At 42.0% G+C, this 21,629-nt stretch overlaps 1 protein-coding gene across 1 annotated transcript in view; it reads right to left on the bottom strand.

Moving 5' to 3' along the window:
- The window catches only part of LOC114568120 (glutamate receptor ionotropic, kainate 5), a 107,931-nt gene that overhangs the window by 3,144 nt on the left and 83,158 nt on the right, over window positions 1-21,629 (bottom strand). The window contains exons 13-17 of the mRNA XM_028597516.1: window positions 17,755-17,864; window positions 16,729-16,902; window positions 9,274-9,439; window positions 8,418-8,643; window positions 815-943 (exon numbers count right to left, since the gene is read on the bottom strand). Of these exons, the coding sequence (XP_028453317.1) occupies window positions 815-943; window positions 8,418-8,643; window positions 9,274-9,439; window positions 16,729-16,902; window positions 17,755-17,864 (805 nt within the window). The remainder of the gene's footprint in view (window positions 1-814; window positions 944-8,417; window positions 8,644-9,273; window positions 9,440-16,728; window positions 16,903-17,754; window positions 17,865-21,629) is intronic.

Here is a 21,629-nt window from a genome sequence, read left to right as displayed (position 1 = left end):
AGTTCATATTAAAATGGAATATCTTTGGGTTATGGACTGACAAAAACATTACATTTAATGACATTACCTTGGACTTGGAGAAATGGAGATGGACATTTTCTACAATTATCTGTCATTTTTTTAGACAGGACGATTAATTTCGCCATAAAGAAAACAATCCGCAGATTCATTGACATGAAAATGATTGTAAGTTGCATCCCTGGATCGGCGTTCACCCTGACTAGCTCCCTAGTGCTTAAGTTTGTGTAATGTCCGTGTGGGCGTGTTGATGACGCGCTACCATTGGCTCGCACAAAACCAGAAGAAGGCAAACATCCTATGGTGAAGAATAAGAGTGATTTACACAAAGATGGCAACGAAATTTGGGGTTTTTGATTTGAAGACATAGCCTTGGGCTCTGGGAACTTATGATGGACGTTGTCTATTATATCTGGTCATTTTCTAAACCATTAATTGTCTGTCTCTCTGTCCTGTCGTTAAACAAATTTAAGTGATGGCTTTCCTTCCCAAAGTGGCTGACTCACTCATACACCCAGGGGTGCCTGTCTGCCAATCATTCACCTTAACCCGTTGAAAAAAATAGTCACCAGAACACTGTGCAAATACTGGCAGATGCAGACGATAGAGGAAAAACAAGCAAAACACATTGATTTGACATTTAGTTTGTCAGAGAAGTCACATCTGCGGCCTCTTTTCTCCCCATCGGGGTCAACAAACCCAGGAAGAGGAGGAGACTTTTGTATCTGTAACTGCTAAAGGAATAGTGCGACATTCTTGCAGAGAGTTAGACGATGGATACTATTCTCAAACCCACCTTTAGCCCGGTGGTCCTCCTCTTTGGGACACTGTCCCCCCTCCCACCAGCGTCTCTTCAGGATCTCCAGCCGGTTGCTCTCCTGCAGCTGTAAGATCCCGAGAGTGATCTCATCTCTGTACGGAGAGCCTAAAGAGAGGAACAAGAGCCCAGGTCATTCACCATGTGAAATCCAGTCAAGTGTCAGGTTAGTCTGGATCAACAGAAGTACGTTTCCAGGACAGATGCCTGTTATCCAAACTCTGTTCGCTTCCGGAAACAACAACAAACTTTTGAGCTATCAAGCTGCACGCTAAAAAAGGTTTGAGAAGTTTTGAAGAAAATTTGGATCTTGAAGCAAGTCAGGCCTGCTTGGTTGTTATGGGGAATGATTTTAAAAATTAAAAAAATGCCTTGGTTACCTTGTTTCAAGCCATTCTAGTGCGGTATAGAAAGCCTACAGGAAGACTCAGCTCGATTTGTGCCAGTTCTCATTAATATTCAACAAGCTAAGCTGTTTGAATCTGATTGGCTAACAGCTAGCCAATGAGAGCCTGGCTGTCAGAATCCTTTACCCAGCCCAACTGGGTGAGCTCATGAATACTAATGAGCTCAGGCAACACCACATTAGACTGACCAGCTTTTGTGATTGGCCTGATTTCTCCGCTTATTTCTTTTCAGTGGCTAGAGCTGACAGAGGAAGTAGCAGTTCATTTTCACATTCACAACATAACACAAACACATATGGACCTAACATATTTCAAAAAATGCAAGTAAAAACGGTTTACTTTTAATGCGTCATCACTGTTTTTTCTTTAGTTGAGGGTCAGCAAATGGGTTTAACTTTAAATAGTAGCTAAACATATTTCTAGAGGTTGAAAAAGAAGAAGGAAAACACGCCACGAGACGTGAGTTAATGAAAGTGTACAAAGAGTCTGGATTTTAGATGTATTATTGTTCAACACAAGCATCTTTCCAACGTGGCCGAGGCACATCTGCAGGTTGCTTTGTTGTTACAAGCACATTCAGCTCTTTTAGTCTGTTTTTATTGAAGCATGAAGTAAGTAAACCCCCCCAGTTCACCTGCTCGCCTCTCCTTTGTTAAACATGTGTCGAGCGGCACTAACGGGCACAGCATGCTCTTTCGGTTTTTTATATTGAGATCTTTCTTGCAGGGAGCACATGTGCTGATAAGCCAAGAAATGTTAAGAAAGCAAATAAAGAGCCGAAGCAGCAGCTGCGTCTTTGATACAAATCAAACAAACCCGCTGCTGTTTTGAACCTCGTTTAGCACCTGAGGTCTGTGTTCTGCCCTATTCAAAATTACATATAGACCTCTATAAATGGAAACAGTGCCTTTGGTGACTGGTTATGCATTTTAAATTAGTTTAGCAGCAGCAGCATTTTGTTAGCTACCAACCCTTCAAGAAATCAAGTTTACTATTAATTACAGACAGTCCTCTCCAAAGAAACTGCCATGGGTTGATTGTGCAAGCAGCTTATAACGACGCATATTTACGCTTGTTGTTAGGCGGCGACCTCTAGTGGCCATAGTAGTTATCGTGGGAGTAGTCTCGCATTGCCAGACCTTCCTGCGGAGGAATGTCTGGCTAGTCCACACAGCATTCTGGGATGGAAGAAAAACGTGCTCTGATTTATTGCCATTTCTTTAACCCTTGTGTTGACTTCTGGTCAAATTGACCCATTTTAAATTTTTGTTTTATATCAGAAAATACGGGACGTAGAAATAAGCGCTGAAAATGTGTAGAAGAAAAATTTAAAATGTTGGAAAAAGCAAAAAAAGGCGTCTCGTGCGGCGCTAAGCACTGGACGGAGCCACGATGTGTCTGCAAAATATCTTCGGGAAGGGAACTTGTTTCGGTGGAACGTGTGTGTACATTCAAAAGTTGTTTTAGTTGTGCAACAGGATCTGGATTCACCCTGCAGAGATCTGAGGAGCAGTTAACCATAGTCCTCAGAAATCCACCAGGAGTTTAGAACGCCAACACTAAGAAAACGGAAGTTAACAGACAGTTTGGGTGGCATGTGAGCAATCCTAGAAATGAAACATTGTCGATATAGACTATTGTAGGTGTAAACCCAAGGGATAAGTAAGGTGAAGTAGTATAAGAGCTCCAAAATTTGTATAGGGAGCAAGGTCAGGGTGCTGGATAGGCGAACTAACACAGGACCAGAGTTTATGACCCATCTGAATCCAAAAGTCAACAGTGACTTTTGTTTTTAAGCTAAAGCGTTATCTTTTCCTAACCCTAACCAAAGATTCTATTGGTGCATTACTCTCTGCGCCAGTGGTATGAAACAGTACACAATTCCTGTCTCCCTGAAAGTGTAGTGAACGTCAAGTGAATAGATAAAAAGTTGTATTTGTATAATTGAATATTTTGTTCTTCTAACACTAGATATATACAAAGCTAAAATCCATATTTAGCATCAAGAAAATTTGTTTAGTTAACTCGACATATTAGTTGTGTGTTGCCAGATCTCGCGAGAGTTTGTTCCTGGGACAGAAACAGGTCTGGAAGAAAGTACATTTTCTCCCAATGGGTCCGTCTTAAAAATGCCATTGTAGTGTCAGAATGTTCTGGAGATATGTGGCTTGTAAAAAATGGGTCCAATATTTTGGTAACTTTAGGGCTCATAATCTGTGTTCACGTTCACTTCTCCCATTGGAATAAAACACTCTAGTCTCCTAAAGAAAACCACATGACCCAGGTACAGGACATTACTCTGAGTTAGGGCGTCTTGTTTCCATACCGTCTCTGCCCTAATCGTCATCATTTTGTTGCCTTAAAGAAGTAATCATATTCTAGTCAATATACCAAAGTCCAAATCCTGACCCAGCTGTAAAGACTCTGAGGCCTGATTTAGTTCGGGATCAATATTCTAAAAAACACGGCAATGAAGCAGCCCTGAAGTCCTGAAAGTTACACAAAGATGATTCATGATTCAGCTCTATGGTCATGTTTGAGTCTCTATATTAGGCTCTATCATATCGGTACCTGTCATTAATATTTTGTCCACTAAGGCTGTAAATTATGAAGCTCTCATCCTCAACCTCGTCCTAACTGCCTCCCTGCTACTCGCCCCCATTAATCTTCTTTCTCATTCCTGTGAGACTAGTGACTTTCACTAAATGAGAGACGGCAGGACGTGTGTGGTTGGTTTTCAAGGTAAAAGATCATTTGAGTCTTTTACAAAATGATGACACTTTAACTGGTTAGATACTCCATATTTTAAAGATAAAGAATGATTTATTTGTCACCGTCTGACTTCCTTATTCGCCACGTTGTACTCTGCCACCCTAGAAGCCAAATACCTTGTTTCGCAAGTTAGCTCGTAACTGTCGCCAGTGTCATAACGTTTTCTTGTTGACAGTGCAATAATGTGCCTCGGTGTCATATTTATGGTTGTGTGTGTCCCATTAGCTCGTATACCTTCATACCTCCTCTTGAAGCTTGCTGGTTGTGGACTTTTGTTCCTCATGTTTGTCCTTCAGTTAATGCTTCTCCGCACACTTGGGGCTGATTACACGGATTCTTATGTTCCCGGTAAAAGAGGCATGGCCTTAAAGTCACACAAAAGCTACATGTGCAGTTAACACCGACAAGTCCTCCAAACTAAATGACAAAACATTGTAACTGCCCTTTAGAAGTATTTTCGGATCTGATTTTGCTATATTTGTCTGTTCCTTCCAAAATTGAAAGTCTGTTTTATGACCTCATAGTCTATATCGACTATGTTTCATTTACGGGATTGCTCTGGTGCCGCCAGAGGTTCCCCAGGATGTCCCTCGTTTCCGGCCGGATGTCCCTCCCCTTCCGCTTTCTTTGTGTTGGCATTCGAGACTTCGGTTGATTCTGCAAATATCCTCCGAGCTAGAACCGACAATCAATCTCATCGCACACTCAACAGCCATTTTAATTCCAGAGCTTGCCTCCCTACGTGCATATGCTCCACCAAAACAAGTTCCTTCCCGAGACTGTTTTGCAGCGCCTCCGTACCGGCATCCAGCGCCTAGCGCCGCCCAAGACGATTGTGATTGGTTTAAAGAAATGCCAATAAACCAGAGCACGTTTTTTTTTCCCCATCCAGGAATGCTGTGTGGACGAGCCAGACCTTCCTCCGCAGCGCTGTGGAGGAAGGTCTGGCAATGCGAGACTAATAATCACAAGTCTGTGGTTAAGTTTAAGGGAAACATTATGGTTTGGGTTGAGTAAAGTACTTCATTAAGGTCAGACTGAGATCTTGGTTTGGGTTAAAATGACTACTATGTTAGGTCAAGTAGAAACACACTGGTAACCACTTTCGGGAGTGATGGTGGTTAAAAAGACTCATTTATTCGTTCACTGTCGGCTGGAAATGGGAAACAAATTGAACTTTTAACTCGCAGAACACAAACACCAAAATGACTTTAAAGCAGCTGCGAGTTCTCATTTTCTCTTTTGAAGCTGATGCTAATCTCTCACTGTCAGTCAGCACAGTTAGCATGGGAGACAACGTCTACCAGAGGCACCGGGGTGACTCTGCTGCTTTTATTTTCATCCCTTAACAGGCAGGTTGACTGACAGGCCATTCTCCCCCAAAACTCCTCGTCTTTTTCTTTCTTTTTTCGGTCTCCGTCTACCCACTGTTCCCTCTCCTCTCCTCACATCTGTTCTTCCTTCCTCCATTAACTATGATAATCTATGCACTAAGACTTATCACCAGAAACAAGTCTGAGGCAGATGACGAGGCGAGGCTAGACAGCGGCAAAAGCAGACCAATGCCAAATTGGATGGATTTAATTTGCCGAGAACAGCAGCTGCACCAAGAATATGACCTGGTTAACGGCTAGCGCAGAACCAGCAAAACAAGGTGCCGGACAAAACGTAAGGCAGCCTCAATATATTACAAACAATATGTGATGTGACAGCAGACTAAACACAATTGCACTTCACATAAACAAAGTAGAAGGTATGCAGGTTGGTGCTTTTTCTCTGTTTCAGGGAAGAATGGAAACATTCACTTGGTGTCTTCGAGACCTGTAATCCTGTCTCGTTCTCAATTCTAGCCAACATTTGTTATTTTGATATCTCCAGAAACCTGTGAAGGTCAGCTTGTCAGAGTTAACAACAATATTTAAAGGGCAAATTTGAAATTTTTAGGGAGTTATTGCAGAGATTCAGATGAGAAGATTGATACAACCAATGTGACACTTTTGAAGATTTTTGACTTCTGACTTCCAGCCTCTCTTCATTTTCCTTCATATTTGAACAAAATATAATTCTACGTTTAAGCTATATTACACAACGGTTAGCAAGAAAATAAAAGTATGATCAAACTCTATTTATATTGGGGGCAATTCGCTCTTAAAGTATAAAAAGCAACAGAGACGATTTCTAGTCCCCGCCTGTTTAGTCAGCTCGCTAACTTAAGCTAACGTTAACTTTGCAAAGATCGTGAGATTTCCCAAACTGAATAAATACTAAACTGCTTTGCTAGCTCAATGTTGTTATAACTAAGATATCTGCTGAATTTTTTTCCCCATGGATAGATTGAGATACTAGGCTATATATCTGCAAACTTTAAGCAACAGAGCGGATTTCCTGTCCCTTTTTAACGTTAGTCAAACAGTCAGTTAAGCTAAAGTTAACTTTGTAGATTTCCCAAACTGAATAAATATTGCACATATAAACACCAAAATGCTTTGCTAGCTCAATCGTGTTGTAACTAAGATATCTGCTGACATTTTTTTGGTTACATGCTGCCGGTCCGACATGCCGCCACTCCAACATGCTTCTATTCAGATATGCCGCTATTCCGACATGCTGCTATTCCCTAACCCTAACCCTAATGGAAAAAAAAATTGTCGGAGTGGTGAGACATTTGAAAACAATGGAAATGCCGCCAATTAGACGTCAATGTCGGAGTGGGGGTATGTCGGAATGGATGATGGAACCCCATTTTTTTCTTCCATTGACAGATTTAGATACTATACATCTGCGAACTTTAAGCAACAGAGATGATTTCCTGTCCCTTTTTTAAGTTACCGAAAGCTAACGTTAACTTTGTAGAGAGTGTGGGATTTCCCAAACTGGCCTACCTGCTTCTCTTCATAATTGTTAGATTAATAATATATAACAAAAGTAGAGGGAGGCAGGCCAGCACAGCCCGATCCGGCAGGGGAGAGTTCAAAGCCCGAACAGGCTACCTCTCCTTATGACCTGTCTCTCTTAGTTACGCTGTTATAGTTTTAGACGGCCAGGGGACTTCCTTCCTTTGACACTCTGAGCTGCTCTCTCCTCTCCTTTTCTATTACCATTTGTGTGCATCCCGTCCCAGAAATGCTTGTTACTAATACTAGCTTCTGGGGAGTTTACTCCCCGGAGTCCGTATGTTTTTTCACCCAGCGTATTTCCTTGGAGAACTTTGGCACCAAGATCCTGGTTGCAGCTGTCGCCGTAGTCCTGCTGCACTCCCTGCTGAGCTCAGCGGTGCCCTGCAATGTCATGCTGCGTCCTGTTGCTTCCTGCTATGTCCATCCATGCTCTGCTGGGCCACGCTACATCCTCTAACGCCCTGCAGCGCCCTGATATGACATGAACTACTACAACTACCATTTGAAGTCACTGTTCCATTATTAATTTGACTATTATTGGCACTGTTCATCATATCCCCAACCGGCCCGTCAGACACCGCCTACCAAGAGCCTGGGTCTGTCCGAGGTTTCTTCCCAAGAGGGAGTTTTTCCTCGCCACTGTCGCACTGCTTGCTCTTGAGGGAATTACTGTAATTGCTGGAATTGTTGGGGCTTTGTAAATTATAGAGTGTGGTCTAGACCTACTCTATCTGTAAAGTGTCTCGAGATAACTCTTGTTATGATTTGATACTATAAATAAAATTGAATTGAATTGAATTGGTTAATAAGACATCAGCTGATGTGATCCTAGCATTTCCAGCAATTAGCGTTGTAACAAATAAGTTGTGTAACCCAATAAATCACTTCATATAACACTTCATGTTAGAGAGCTTCAGTGTGTTCCACTGTAGTTCCTGATTTATTGCATCAATACAAATGTTTCAAAAACAGTTTATGATTCAACTTTGTAAAGTTGACATAGAAACGGCGAAGTAATATTTTTTAACTGATGCGCCTGGTGTGCTGAAATGGCTATGCTGTCATCAGGGATGTATATGCTGTCATGCTGATTTGAGCACGTTTTACATGTTCAGTTTCCCTGGTTGGCTCTACTTATTCTATAATGCAGAATACATGTCTTTGGTTAGAGTTTACAGCCATATTTAAAGGACAAATTTGACATTTTTGGGAGATTGTTTTTTACAGAGTCAGATGAGAAGATCGATATCCCCAATGTAGTATCGACTACGTTTCATTTACGGGATTGTTCAGTTGCCGCCTGTCCAATCTGAGTTTTCTGTTGCACGACTAAAACTACTTTTGAGCGTACACATATTCCACCAAAACAAGTTCCTTCCTGAGGCTATTTTGACCGTTGCACCGTTTTTACCTCTGACTTCCAACATTTCTTTTCATTCCCTTCCTCTCTGAACAAAATGTCTTCATACGTTGCAGAATACATGTGTCTGGTTATGGTTAACTCACCCAGAGGCATGCCGATGCCGTATCCTTTGGTGTCCAGCAGGCCTCCGATCTGCGTGAGGTTGCAGTTGAGGCTGCGGTAGTACTCGTTCATGGTGCTCTCCATCAGGAAGGCGTACTTGGAGTTGAGGACGCGTGCAATGCCTTCCTCGGTGCTCTTCACGAAGACGCTGGGCTGCTTGGAGTTCATGTAGTTCCACATCCGCTGGTACGTCTGGTACCGCGAGTTCTGGAAGAGGGAAGGGTGGGGATAGACAAGGGTTTTGGTTTTTCCAGGCGTTAATATTCGATTAGGTCTGCTTTCTTTCCTGTTACTATCAGAAGAAATGCGTCAGTGGTGGAAGAAGCATTCAGATCTGTACACTAAATGTACTAATATCACACTGTAAAATACTCTGTTCAAAGTTAAAGTCCTGCATTGAAAATGTTTAAGTAAAAGTACGTAAGTGGGAAAATGTACTTAAGTACTCGATGCAGAAAAATCCTCACATCTTAGAAACTGGAAACGATCAAAACAGTTGTGTGTTTAATGGTCTAATCATGTTAGCTGAACTTGCAGCCCATTATATTGTTGGGTAGTTTAATTTATAATAAAAGATGGTAATATATAACTATATGTGTTTTGTGTGCAAAAATCAAAATTTTTGAAGTAACTAGTTACTAAAGTTGTCAGATTAATATAGTGCAGTAAAAAGTACAATATTTCTCTCTGAAATGTAGCAGAGTAGAAGTAGAGAGTGGCATGAAAAGAAAAGACTCAAGTAAAGTACAAGCACGTCAACATTTGCAGTATAGTACAGTACTTAAGAGTAAATGTACTTAGTTACATTCCACCACAGGGAATCTCTCCTTGTCTCACCATGAAGAAGGTCATGGTGGATCCTCCGTGGATGGTGCCGTACTGGATGTTGGTTTGGTCTGCCAGGTCATCCGGGGACTCGATGGGAACCTCCATCCTCTGGACGGTCAGAAACGCCGCCAGGTTGGCCGTGTAGGACGAGATGATGATGAGGGTGAACGCCCACCTGAGAGAATAGACAGTATATAAGAATGGACCAACAGATCCCGTTGCTCTGGATGGAGACCAGTGAAGGATATTAGAGCCACTTTTCTGGTGAGCGCTGAGCGTTACTGAGCAGCCTCCAACTGACAGAGACAACGTAAATGTGACGTGAGCAACCTGTCTGAAAGTTGTAAGTCTTCTGGTAGCTGTGCCAAGAGAAATCTCAATCATTCCCAATCTTACAGAGACGTAGAGCGTAGGTATATGTAAGGAGATAACATAGTCACAGGCTACTTTTTGCTAACTAACATGCTAGTTAACATTAGTAATTAAACTTAAATAGCTAATGTAAGTCGAAACTGCCTGCGAGCTTCTCCTGTACTGTACGGTAATTCCTCTACTATGCGACAGTAAGTCGCGTGGTTATGACACAATCGTTAGCCTATTTTTACAAAAACGTCTGCTACGGAGCAATAACGTGAGGTACAAGGTAATGGAGCCTTTTATACATTGTCGTGTTTCTTTAGTCTTTAGAATGGACAAATAGAGTCTTTAAACGATTCAGATGTAAAGTTATTCGCTGTCAAAGTGACGTCAAAATGAATGGCAGTTAATGGAACGCTAACGGCGGGTGAGTGCTTGTCAGCATCAAAATGACGCCATAGGAGCTACATGTTACCCTTTTTTTACAAAAACATCTGCTACGGAGCAATAACGTGAGGTACAAGGTAATGGAGCCTTTTATACATTGTCGTGTTTCTTTAGAAATAATCAGTGGACAAATAAAGTCTTTAAACGCTTCGGATGTAAATTTATTCGCTGTCAAAGTGACGTTAAAATGAATGGAACGTCAATGGAATGCTAACGGCGGGTGAGTGCTTGTTAGCATCAAAATGGCACCATAGGAGCTACGCGTTGTGAGGAGAGGCTTACCCCCCTTGCCTGAGAGGATCAGAGCAAGGTTAGAACCATAGAAATAAAAATGGATAGAAAGGCCATTGAACCGTGTTGTTTTTCAGTGGTCGTTTGATTGGTACACAACAAAATGGCAATTGTTGTTACTTTTCATAGTGAGTATTTGTATCAGTGGGGCCCTAAACTGTGTCGCAGCTCGCTGGGAAGAGAGCCGACAGTGGCAGTGGGCCAACGTTAGACCCATATTTAATTAGTTTTGATTTTATTTAGATTTTTCGATAGTTTTCAGAGTAGTTTCATAGTTTTAGTTTAGTTGCAGTATTTCAGAAAGGTTTAATTTTAGGTTATATTTAGTGTCAGTCGGTCTTTGTTAGGGCCGGGTAAAATGTCTCAGATGTTTGTAGCTACATATACATACAGAATATATGGTTGGAGAACAGCCATGATGTTTAATGTTTTTAAGATAATTTTGTTGGGCATTTCAGGCCTTTATTTATATAGGACAGCTGAGGACATGAAAGGGGAGAGAGAGGGGTAATGACATGCAGCAAAGGGCCGCAGGGCGGAGTTGAACCTGCGGCTGATGTGTTGAGGGGTAAACCTCTATATTTGGGCGCCTGCCCTACCAGGCGAGCTACCCAGGGGCCCTTAATGTATCATCTTTGACCTACTTTAGTTTCCGACGTGAAGCGGTTATGGCACAGCGCCATCTTATGTCAAGTCCGTTCAGTTTCTGTAATTCAGTGTCACAGTGAGAGTTGATGTAAATTCATGCTATCTCCTTTTTGGTGTTTGGTGTTTTAAGCCCCCAACATAGCCTTCCAGGCAGCCTTGCCTGGAAGGCACTAGGATTAGGCAATGGTTAGGGTTAGGGTGAGGTGCCTTGAAGTCAAGGGTTGCAGCACTGCCTGGAAGTCAATGTTAGGGGCTTAAAACATCACTGAGCCTCCTTTTGTCAGTAGTGAAACATTACAGCTAAATAAACTGAAATGATTTACGTTGATTTTCATTTTATTTGTATTCGTTTTTTAAAGTGGCAGTATAGTTGCAGTTTAGTTGCAGTTTTTCTTGAAATATTTATTTTTTATTTTTATATATATTTTTTTTTTTTATTTTATGTTATATTTAGTAAAATAGTTTACTAAAACTATTTTTCACTGCTTATTTAAGTTTTCTATAATAACCCTGGACCAGAGAAGAGCAGCTTTAACATTTATTTCAAACCCTCGCTTCTCTTTTCTTATTCTACTTTTGTCCTTTCTTCACCTCTCTCTCTCTCTCTCTCTCTCTCCCTTCATTAAGCGCTGTGAGTGGAGAGCAGGAGAGAGACAGATGGAGGGCACTGCAGGAAACGTTGGGGTTTTTAGGTAAAATTCATCCACCTAACCATGAACTCGGGCTGCAGCAGCGAGGAGCAGGACACCTCCAGAGGAAATGAGACGGACGTGAAGAGTAAGGGAATTAGGAAGAGAGCCCAGGTTTGAGAGAGAGAGAGAGAGAGAGAGAGAGAGAGAGAGAGAGGCAAACAGAGTCAGAGGGAGGAGAAAATGGTGGAGAGAGACATTAAACCAAAACAAACCAAGGACAAATTAGAGTTTGGGTACTGGTGATTACATTTAAACATGTGTTACCCAAGCTTTTATAGAAGAGGTTTTTAACTAAAATGTGGCTATTTAATGTCACATATACTTTAAAAACCAACACGTCGCTAAACCATAAGACGATATACAGTAGGATATTTGTCCCTACCCCTCTTGTACGACTCACAGGAGCGTTTCATATTTGTAGTGGAAATACAACCTCATATCTAAACCAGAGAACGGGCGCCCCAGAGGCGGTGCGCAGCTAGGTGGAACGAGGGAGAGAATACCATTGCAGTAATTGAATAATTGGAACCCAGACGCAATTTTGTAATTTTCTAAATTTCTGATCCTCTGAATGAAAAACAGAAAATTGGAAAAAACAGGTTAAAGATCCAATTTTTGAATTGGTCAAGGCGAAAAAAAAAGAGAAAAATTGGACATTGGAACCCATTTTTCTGTTTTTCCAAATGTCCGTTTGTGCTTTATTGAACTGATAAGCGTTAAATGGACCTTTTCTGCTCCCGGATTTCAAAACGGACCGTTTGGAATATGATCTCTTATTTTCCAAAAACGAGAAATGAGCTACGCAGTTGCTGAATCCACCTTCATTTGAGATCAAAAAAAGGGCAGTTTAAAAGATTTTTCGTCAGCCTTTGAGAGGCTGGCGAAGCCGAGCCGGCCACGTTGCATTTGCATAAAGTTGGCTGGATTCAACTTCACGCAAGGGAGGAGCAGGGGTGACTCGACACCTCGCTTCACCAAAGTCCCCCGCAATGCTCCCAGAATGCATTGCACAGCTGCTCCCATAAAAAATGAATGGAACGCGTGGATTTGATGCTGACAATGGACACGTACTATCATACTCCATCAACTTACTTCCTGCTTTGCTCTCGTCATAACTACTGCGGCCGCTAGAGGGCGACGCCATTAGAAAAACGTACATGTATATATTAGGTCGTAATTGCTGCTTGAACAAACAACCTATGGGAGTGTTTCTCGGGAAGGACAGTCTCTTAAAGACACTTAACGAAAGTGCTCTATATATTCATTGCAAGTGTCGTAAAAGATAAGACAGTATTCGGTCTTATCTTTTCCACAAGGTCGGGTAATAGACCTCTTCAGCCCGAGCAGCTTGCCAGCCAACAAGCCCCTCAGACAGACAGATAAACTGCCAGACAGACGGACAGATAAACTGCCGGAGAGACGGACAGATAAACTGCCGGACAGAAATCAGTACGTTGCAGATTGTGCCACGGCCATCATGGGTTTTCATGGGGCTAAGTGCCGGGCGAGGCAGAGAGCTGTCAGAGGAGAGACGCTGCCGGCCCCTCCAGTATCACTCCACCATCTGTCTGACTGCAGCTACTGGGAATAACGGACGGAGGGAGGGGGAGCAAAAACAGGAGGAGAAGGAAGGAAGAGGAACAGGATGAATTGGAGGAGTCATTTCCACAGCCAGCAGGAGGACGGAGGTTTGGGTTTCAATTCAAATGTAACTTTGTTTATTGTAGGGCTGCACAGTATATCGTTTTTTTTTAACCGTCATTGCGTTGTCAAAAAGGCAGTTTAAAATTGTAGCCCTCTTACTGTATTTTGGACCAAAAACAGACAAATCCAAAGAACAATCCTTGAATCCTTGAGATGCTCTGTTACAAGTAAAAGTCCTGCATTGAAAATGTTAGTTGAGTTAAAGTATGTGAGTATCGTCAGGATAATGTACTTAAAGTATTAAAAGTAAAAGTACACAATGCTCTCAAAATCTTGACATTTTAGAAACTGGGAATGATCCAAAGAGTTGTGTGTTTAATGGTCTAATCATTTCAGCTGGACTTGTGGGACGTTATATTGTTGGGTAGTTTATAATAAAAATCTTAATTTTGTAAAGTAACTAGTAATTAAAGTTGTCGGATTAATGTACAATATTTTACCTTTTACCATAAGAAGGAGAGGAGAGGAGAGGAGAGGAGAGGAAAGGAGAGAAGAGGAGAGGAGAGAGAGCAGAGGAGAGAGAGGAGAGGAGAGTGAAGAGAGGAGAAGGGAGTGTAGAGGACAGGAGAGTAGAGAGGAGAGAAGAGTAAAGAGAGGAGAGAGGAAGGAGACAAAAGTGGTCAGGACTGCATCTAAAATCATCGGGGTTCCACTTGAATCGCTCCAACAAATTTACTGGAAACGCAGCACTAAAAAGGCACGAGGTATTATACAGGATTCTAGTCATCCTGCACACAATCTCTTCTCCCATCTTCCATCAGGGAGACGCTTGCAGAGGATCCAAACACGCACAACACGTTTTAGGGAGTTTTTACCACCAGGTAATAAGGTTATTGAACAATAGTACAACAGGAAGGAGGGCTGTGGTCTGAACTTAGTATTAAAAACATTATAAAATATCCAACATAATATATACAAGTGACTATTAAGTTTTTAAAATTGTTATTATTGACTGGTGCTGAGGGAGTGCTAAGGCACATTGTATTTCATTGCTGTGGTACTTTGTACTAATATGCATATGACAATAAACTTGAAATTGAACTTTTTTTTTTTCCTGGCTCAGAATGGTCCTTTTTTAGGGGGGCATATCAAAGTGTGGGGTCTGGGTGTCCTCCCCCAGGGTTATTTTGAGCGTCAAAGACTAATATCCTGCATTCTGATACACTTTTACGCAACAGCTTATGGTGGGAATACCTGTATTCGTCCTATGAGAAGGAAAACGCAGAAGACGTCCAAAATATAATGGAATATAAAGCAGCAAAGGGGGGGGCTTTCACATCAGGGTCCTGAGCCTGGATCGCAAAAGTTGACCCCCCAAAGCAACAAGGAGAAAATAAAATGGGCTACTTATATTTGTCAGTGAAGGAGAGGATGCTGGCGTTAGTGTGGGCGGAGCGTTTTGGGACCCGGTCGCTACGCACACACTACACACTGCGTTCAGAGAGGAGCGGGTCAGTGAAAGATGAGAAGGTGTTGCAGCGTTCGTTCAGTTTGCTGTCGCGTTACTCAACCCCGTATCTGTGAATATAAATATCTGAAGTGAAAGTTCTGTTAATATATGCGTAGGTAAAATATGCGTATCATTGCACATTTTTTAGTGCATATATATGGTAATCCCGGAGTTTTCTTAGTGGGTATACCTGCGTATCACGTAGACTACAGCACTTGGGAGTAAGGAGAGAGAGGAGATAAGAGAGAGGAGGGGAGAGAGGAGAGAAAAGAAGAGAGAGAGGAGAGGATGAACCATATTGTCATTTAAAACGCAAGCCGCCGTGAGCTACAAAGTGTGAAAAAGAAAAATGAGGAATAAGAGCAAATACAAGTAAAAATCCAAAAAATAAATAAATGATAAAACATATAGGGAAAACAAAATGCTGTGAGACGTAGATAAAACCTAAGAGATAAAAACCAGACGGAACTATTTAAATACTCAGTGAATCTTCCCTTGGAAAAGAAAGTTGTGAGATTTAAAAGAAGCTACAGATATAACCCGACTGATCTCATTAGGCTGCCTATCTATTTTTTATTCTAGTCCTGGGCCAGAAACTGCATTTTTCTACATTTATTATCCTCTCAAAGCCTCTTATTGGCTTCAAATATGCGTGTTTTGCACAATCTCTTTTTCATAAATAACCAGGGGCCGTTGGAGACTGTCAGGACATTTATTGAAATGTTTAACTGACGATAAAGGGATACGCCACCGTTTGTTGAAATAGGGCTTATCACGGTCTCCCCTAGCTGTAGATAGGTGGGCCAACGCATTTTCTGTGCATGCATTGTTTTAGTCCGGTGCAACACCGGCAGCGCCGCCGCTAGTTAGCTTAGCGTAGTGAATGGAATGCTATGTTGCCGGTTAGCATGTTGTGAGTAAAAGTTAGCCATCAAAAGACAAAAAAAACAACTAATTACTTGCACTGAGACAAAAAAATGCATTGGCCCACCTATCTACAGCCAGGGTAGACCGTGATAAGTTCAACAAACGGTGGCGTATTCCTTTAAGAAGATTTGTCTACGTAGTTTGATTTTTGCGAGATGAGAGTGATAGAGAGCAGCAATCGAGAACGCCGATTTCCATGGACGAGCACAACCAACGTTCTAACGCAACGGGGTCGCCATGTACCCTGCATGCAAACATGTAGTTCAAAGCAAGTCCTGTATATTCACGTTTCTAGTGGCGGCGCCCCCTAGTGGCAAAGCAGGAAGTAAGGTTGATAAAACCAAGGGGGTAAGCGAGCGTCTAAAAAGCGTACCTCCTACGGAGAGGTTCATAGGAGGTAATGTTATAAGCCATCAAAATGTGCATAAAAATATGTGAAACGCGAGTGTTTAGACAGTTTTTTTTAAATTGCGGGAACTTGCAAAAACTGCGGTTTGATGAAAAAGAGAAGAAAAAAAGCGATTCCCCCCCAACACCCTGCTTTTCGATGACGTTCACGCCGCGTAATTATGTCACTTCGTAACGTTCCCATGGCAACAGGGGAAAATGGCTGCTCTTGTGTGAACATATGAAGTAAACGCAACATTTTTCAACTTTCTGCTAAGATATATTATGTGACTTTTTTGCAACGAAAATGGGGGGATTATGAAATCATGCAAGCTGCGCATATTTTGCGCGGAAATCGGCAATTTATGCGACGAAAGTGCGGCGTATTTGAAAAAATGTGGCCCCCCCGCATAAATATCCGGACTTTGGCTGATTATGCATTGATTTATGCAATCGCAAAATCGCGTTTTTCTGGAGGGACTGAATTTAGACAGCAATTACACACGCGCAATAAGCCGGAAGAAATGAGGGGAAAAAAAAACCACTCGAGATGTTACGAACCAGACTCCGCTGACGCAGCGGGTGGACAGAGCCCGGGGCATGATCTCGGAGCCCTGCTGCATGAAGCCGCCAACCGGGAACCACAGGCTGTTCCCCAGGGTGTACTGGTTCACCAGGACGTCCGGCCGCTCCCGAAGGCACGGGTGAGGGTTGTACCATTCATAGGGGCTGAGCCTGGAGGGGTGAGACATTAAACATTTTCTCATAACCAGCACCAAAAAAAAATAAAAATAACAGCAAGGCCACATTGAGCTACGCTAGTGTTCGTGGTGACGTCATGCATAGACTCCATGACAATTTAAAATCTTTTACACTCCAAATCAGAGCAGCGCATTTCAACGGTGTATTGATTGCACCATTGTAGGGCTTTCACAAAAGCACTCTTACTCCGCCACTAAGTGCACCTTTTATTAAGATTATTGTATCAAAGGACAAAGGATGTTCTTAAAATATGTCTCATATAAACAGAGTCAAACTGTTGAGGTACGAAAGAGGAAAGGGCGAAAGAGGCAGAGACATTTATACACAAAAGACAACAACATAATAACTCGACTGGAGTGTGAATATTTGGGATATTTTGCTTGTGTGAACGACAAAATTACAGGCAGAAAGAGAGAGAGAAAATGGGAAGAGAGACCTACACGTATGACTGAAATACATGTTGCAGCTGACACACACACGTTTGTCGCACTATCTTTGTGGGGACCCGTCATTGACATAATGCATTCCCGAGCCCTTACCCTAACCTTAACCATCACAACTAAATGCCTAACCTTAACCCTTACCCTCACCCTAACCATAACCTAATTATATCCCTAATCCTAAAACTAAGTCTTAACCCTCAAACTGCCCTTTAAACTTGTGGGGTCCAGCATTTTGGCCCCACAAAGCTGTCCGGACCCCACAAGTATACTGGACTCCCGGGTTTTTGGACCCCACGAATATAGTTAAACAAGCCCACACACACACACACACACACACACACACACACACACACACGCATATATACAGAGGCAGGTGTGTTACCTGGCGGCGAGGAAGAGGACGCAGCTGACGGCGAGGTAGGCCAACAGCATGAAGAGCCAGACAGCCGGAGAGAAGGGATCCAGGAAGGAGAAGTAACCGGGTTTACGGCCCTGAAACACACACACACACACACACACACACACACACACACACACACACACACAAACAAAATCCCGCTGTTAGCTAAAGTTTAAACTTGGTTGATTAAATCTTACATTGAATATAATTACGAATTAATACAAACTATGTATGTATATGTAGCTATACAGTTAGAAGATGGTTGTGTCTCATGTGACCTTGTTATTTGTACATGCTGTGACTATACAAATCACAACATAAATAAATAGGAAAATGTTGGCGTTATTTTGTCACTAATTGGAGCAGCAGGCTAGATGGAGCCGGTTACCTCCAGGATCTGTGCTAAGCTAGGCTAGATGGAGCCGCTTACCTCCAGTATCTATGCTAAGCTAGGCTAGCGGTGGGTGCGTCAGAGTTACAGATTCAGATTCCGATAACTTTATTAATCCCCGAAGGGGCAATTCAGTTTTACAGCCAACCCATCCATTAAGGGTTAAACTAACTTAAAAAGTGTATTAAAAAGTGCATTAGCACGGAGATGAGTAGGGTATGTATGGACTTATCGAACTCTGGAGGATACGGTGAATAAGCTAAAGTCCCAATGAGCCGGCGTGTTCCTTTAAGCAGCAGTTTGGGTATTGGCCGCTAGATGCTGCTCAAAGAACTCTGCTGACTGTGTTGAAATCAACAGCAAAAAACAAAATGCTGTGTATTTGTTAATGAGGACAGGTTCTGCATGTGGTTTGATACTTTAAATGGCATCCCTGAATTCACACTTTCACACGTGGAACTACACAGACTTTAAATTAAAAAAAGTAAGGTTTTACACATCAGTGGAAGCTGTAATTTCTCCAGCTGGCAGCAGCGAGTTGTGGTAATGACCGTCTGCCGGTCACAGCGCTTCCGAGAGCTGTCAACAACTCAGGCTTACTAACACAACCTTCACTTTCTGATTGACGGACATGTACTTTGGACATTTTTATTTTTTCTTTCCTTCAGCTCGTCACATTTTGTCAGCACATGAACCTGCAATCCAAATAAAAAAAATACAGTTACAAAAGCTTTTTAAGTGCGTTAACGACCGTCGGTTGATGTTTTTCAGCCAGACGTTTCCAGTTGACCCATTTCATCACTTCCCCTCCCTGCTGATTATAATGCCCATCCCCCCATCTACTGAAAAAAGGATTTGGCAGTGAAGAGAGTCGAGGAACTCCCAGATTGGACCCAATTACAGCAGATGACTGGAGCTGTTATGGAGGCAATCAACTCCCTTTCTATTTTTGTCCATTTTGGCTAACATGAAAAACGTCATTTGAAGCTGTCCAAGGGCTAAAATCTGATGTGGATCTGCGGAATCAGACCAACTATAGAAACATGTATCAAAGGGATAGAATCAGTCACCATCACTCGTATGGTTTGCAGCGATTGGTTTCCTCTTTGGACTGTGTTATTTTCATCCTGGGAAGGGCGCATTGCATGGGTGGAAACTGGTCTCAATTCAAAAAATTTTGAAATGCTTTCCTCCTTCAAAAACAATCCAAGTCACTCCATAAGACGTGTACAAAAAAATCGAATTTCCTTTTAGAGATATTTTGGATAATAAAATTTAATCAAATGACTCTCTGTAACGTTGAAGCTGTTGCCTGTAGTTCTGATGTTGTCCTCTGTTTAGTGGACACGATTGTAAAGCTTAATTATCTAAATCTCTTTTTGCAAGAAATCCAACAAGTCTTCCAAGCCATATGACGATATAGTTTGGTAATTCCTACCCTCTTAATACGACCCACGTTTTTCCGTTCTCATATCTAAACAACAGAACATTAATGGTCACGGTTTTAGACATGTCTTTAACGTTGTAATGTTTAGGCACAAAAACTACTTAGTTAAGTTTAGAAAAGTTTGTGGTTTGATGTAGTTCCGTTTATTCTGTAAAGTGCAAAAAACATAGCCTTTAACTTTTATTTTCAAACGGGACAGTTCTGTGTGTTTGTTTGACCCACCCACCACTCAAACCGGACTCTGTATGTGGAATTTGGCGCTGTTGGTGCATTGTCACCTTGTTCCCCTAACAATTACTGCGGCCACTAGAGGGCACTGCCACTATACGTTAATATGAGTTGAAATTGCTGCTTGAATAAAACGACCTATAGAAGCGTTTTTTCGGGAGAGGACAGTCTCGAGAAATCATCTGCCATGGTTTACTGGAAAAGCTGACTAAAGCACAGTTTGATCTGCAGAATTTATAGTAAGTGGGCTAAACATGCAACATGTAATGCTTCTGTAAAGTTAAATATTGGCATCGTTTTGATCAATTTCCATCATATTTGGTCAGAATTACTGAACAATGTTGAATATAAATTTGCGTTTCTGACATTCACACTCATGCAAACTTTATTTAAGTGCAGCACCGGCTCACACATAATTCCTCAATAAAAAATTCAGCACAGAGACAAAATGCTGAAATTTAACCACAAGTAAAAGTTTCTTCATGTTTACTGTGACAGAGTCATTTGTTCTGTGCAAGTTTGTTTAGTACAAGAAAGAAGAGAAGGAACGGGAACATTACAAAGTTAAAATACAGTAGCCCAACAGCAAAAACCTAATATCCTCCGACACCAGAATATATTTCCAGAGCTTGTTTTGGACGTTTCTCTCTCAGCAGAAGGTCACGTTATTTAGATGAAAGTCAAATGACCGCAAGATCCTCAGAGATTGTTCTCGCCTGCCGTGGAGTCGGAGTGGTGAGTTCATTGCAATCGGGACCATTCAGACTTGTGTCAGGTAAGCTGTCCATCATCCAAACTCACCGCACACACTGTCAAGAACTTGCCGTGCAGCTGACTCAGCTTTAAAGTTCTCACTGGAGGGCTGTAAAATACAATACTCTATTTGATTGAAGGTATGTGGACACTCAACCAAACTCGACCACATGTGATAGGTGAACATGTCTTTGAAGGTTCTGCGGTCATCCAGCAGGTTCAAAATTTGTTGAAAACAAGACGAGTGGAGGCTGTTATGGCTGCACATTAATAAAAATGGTTTTAAAAATCACATGTTCAACTATCATCCAGGGAAGGGTTACACTCAAGGGCAACTGGACTTGGTTAAAAACCCTTCGAAGAACTTTTATCACTCTTCAGAGAGACTTCCTCAGTTCTGACTAAAGGGTATTTAAACTCTTTGGGGTCATTGGGACAACTGGACTTGGTTGATGATCCATACCGACCATCTTAGACGTGAAGGTATTTACTTCTTTCTTTCTATTTAAAAGTGATAGCAGATAGAAAGGAAAGCGGAAGGAGAAAGAGAGGATGACACGCAGCAAATGAACGCAGGTTGGATTCGAATTTGGCCTACATGGGGTGCACACTATACTGGGTGAGCTAGAGGTCACCCCATCGTTGGCTAACTTACATAAGGCCAAATGTTATCCAGGAAACAAAAACAAATTTGCACATTTGGGCTCATGCGAGAATGCCAACGATGGTTGTTCAGACTTGGCCTTGGATGTCTCCAATGACCATAACGACCGTTAACAACAGCCAGGAGCACTAGCAGATGAAGCGGTATCGATCATCTTGACAACTTGCAGGAAAATCACGTGTAAATTAGGGATGCACAGATACCGATATCAGTATCAGGTATTGGGTCTGATAATGTGCTCATGTACTCATAAAACTACTCCAATACCGCACCAGATACCACTTTGCGCATCACTGCTTGTGACGCAAATTAGCGCTACACTTAGCTAAAAGCTTAGCTTACAGTTACAATTTTTAAAGCTAAATGGTCTAACG

The sequence above is a fragment of the Perca flavescens genome, chromosome 14, assembly GCF_004354835.1.
Source record: "Perca flavescens isolate YP-PL-M2 chromosome 14, PFLA_1.0, whole genome shotgun sequence".
In the NCBI taxonomy this organism is placed as follows: domain Eukaryota; kingdom Metazoa; phylum Chordata; class Actinopteri; order Perciformes; family Percidae; genus Perca; species Perca flavescens.
The sequence above is the reverse complement of the archived record's forward strand: the minus strand, read 5'-3'. Positions and strand labels throughout refer to the sequence as shown.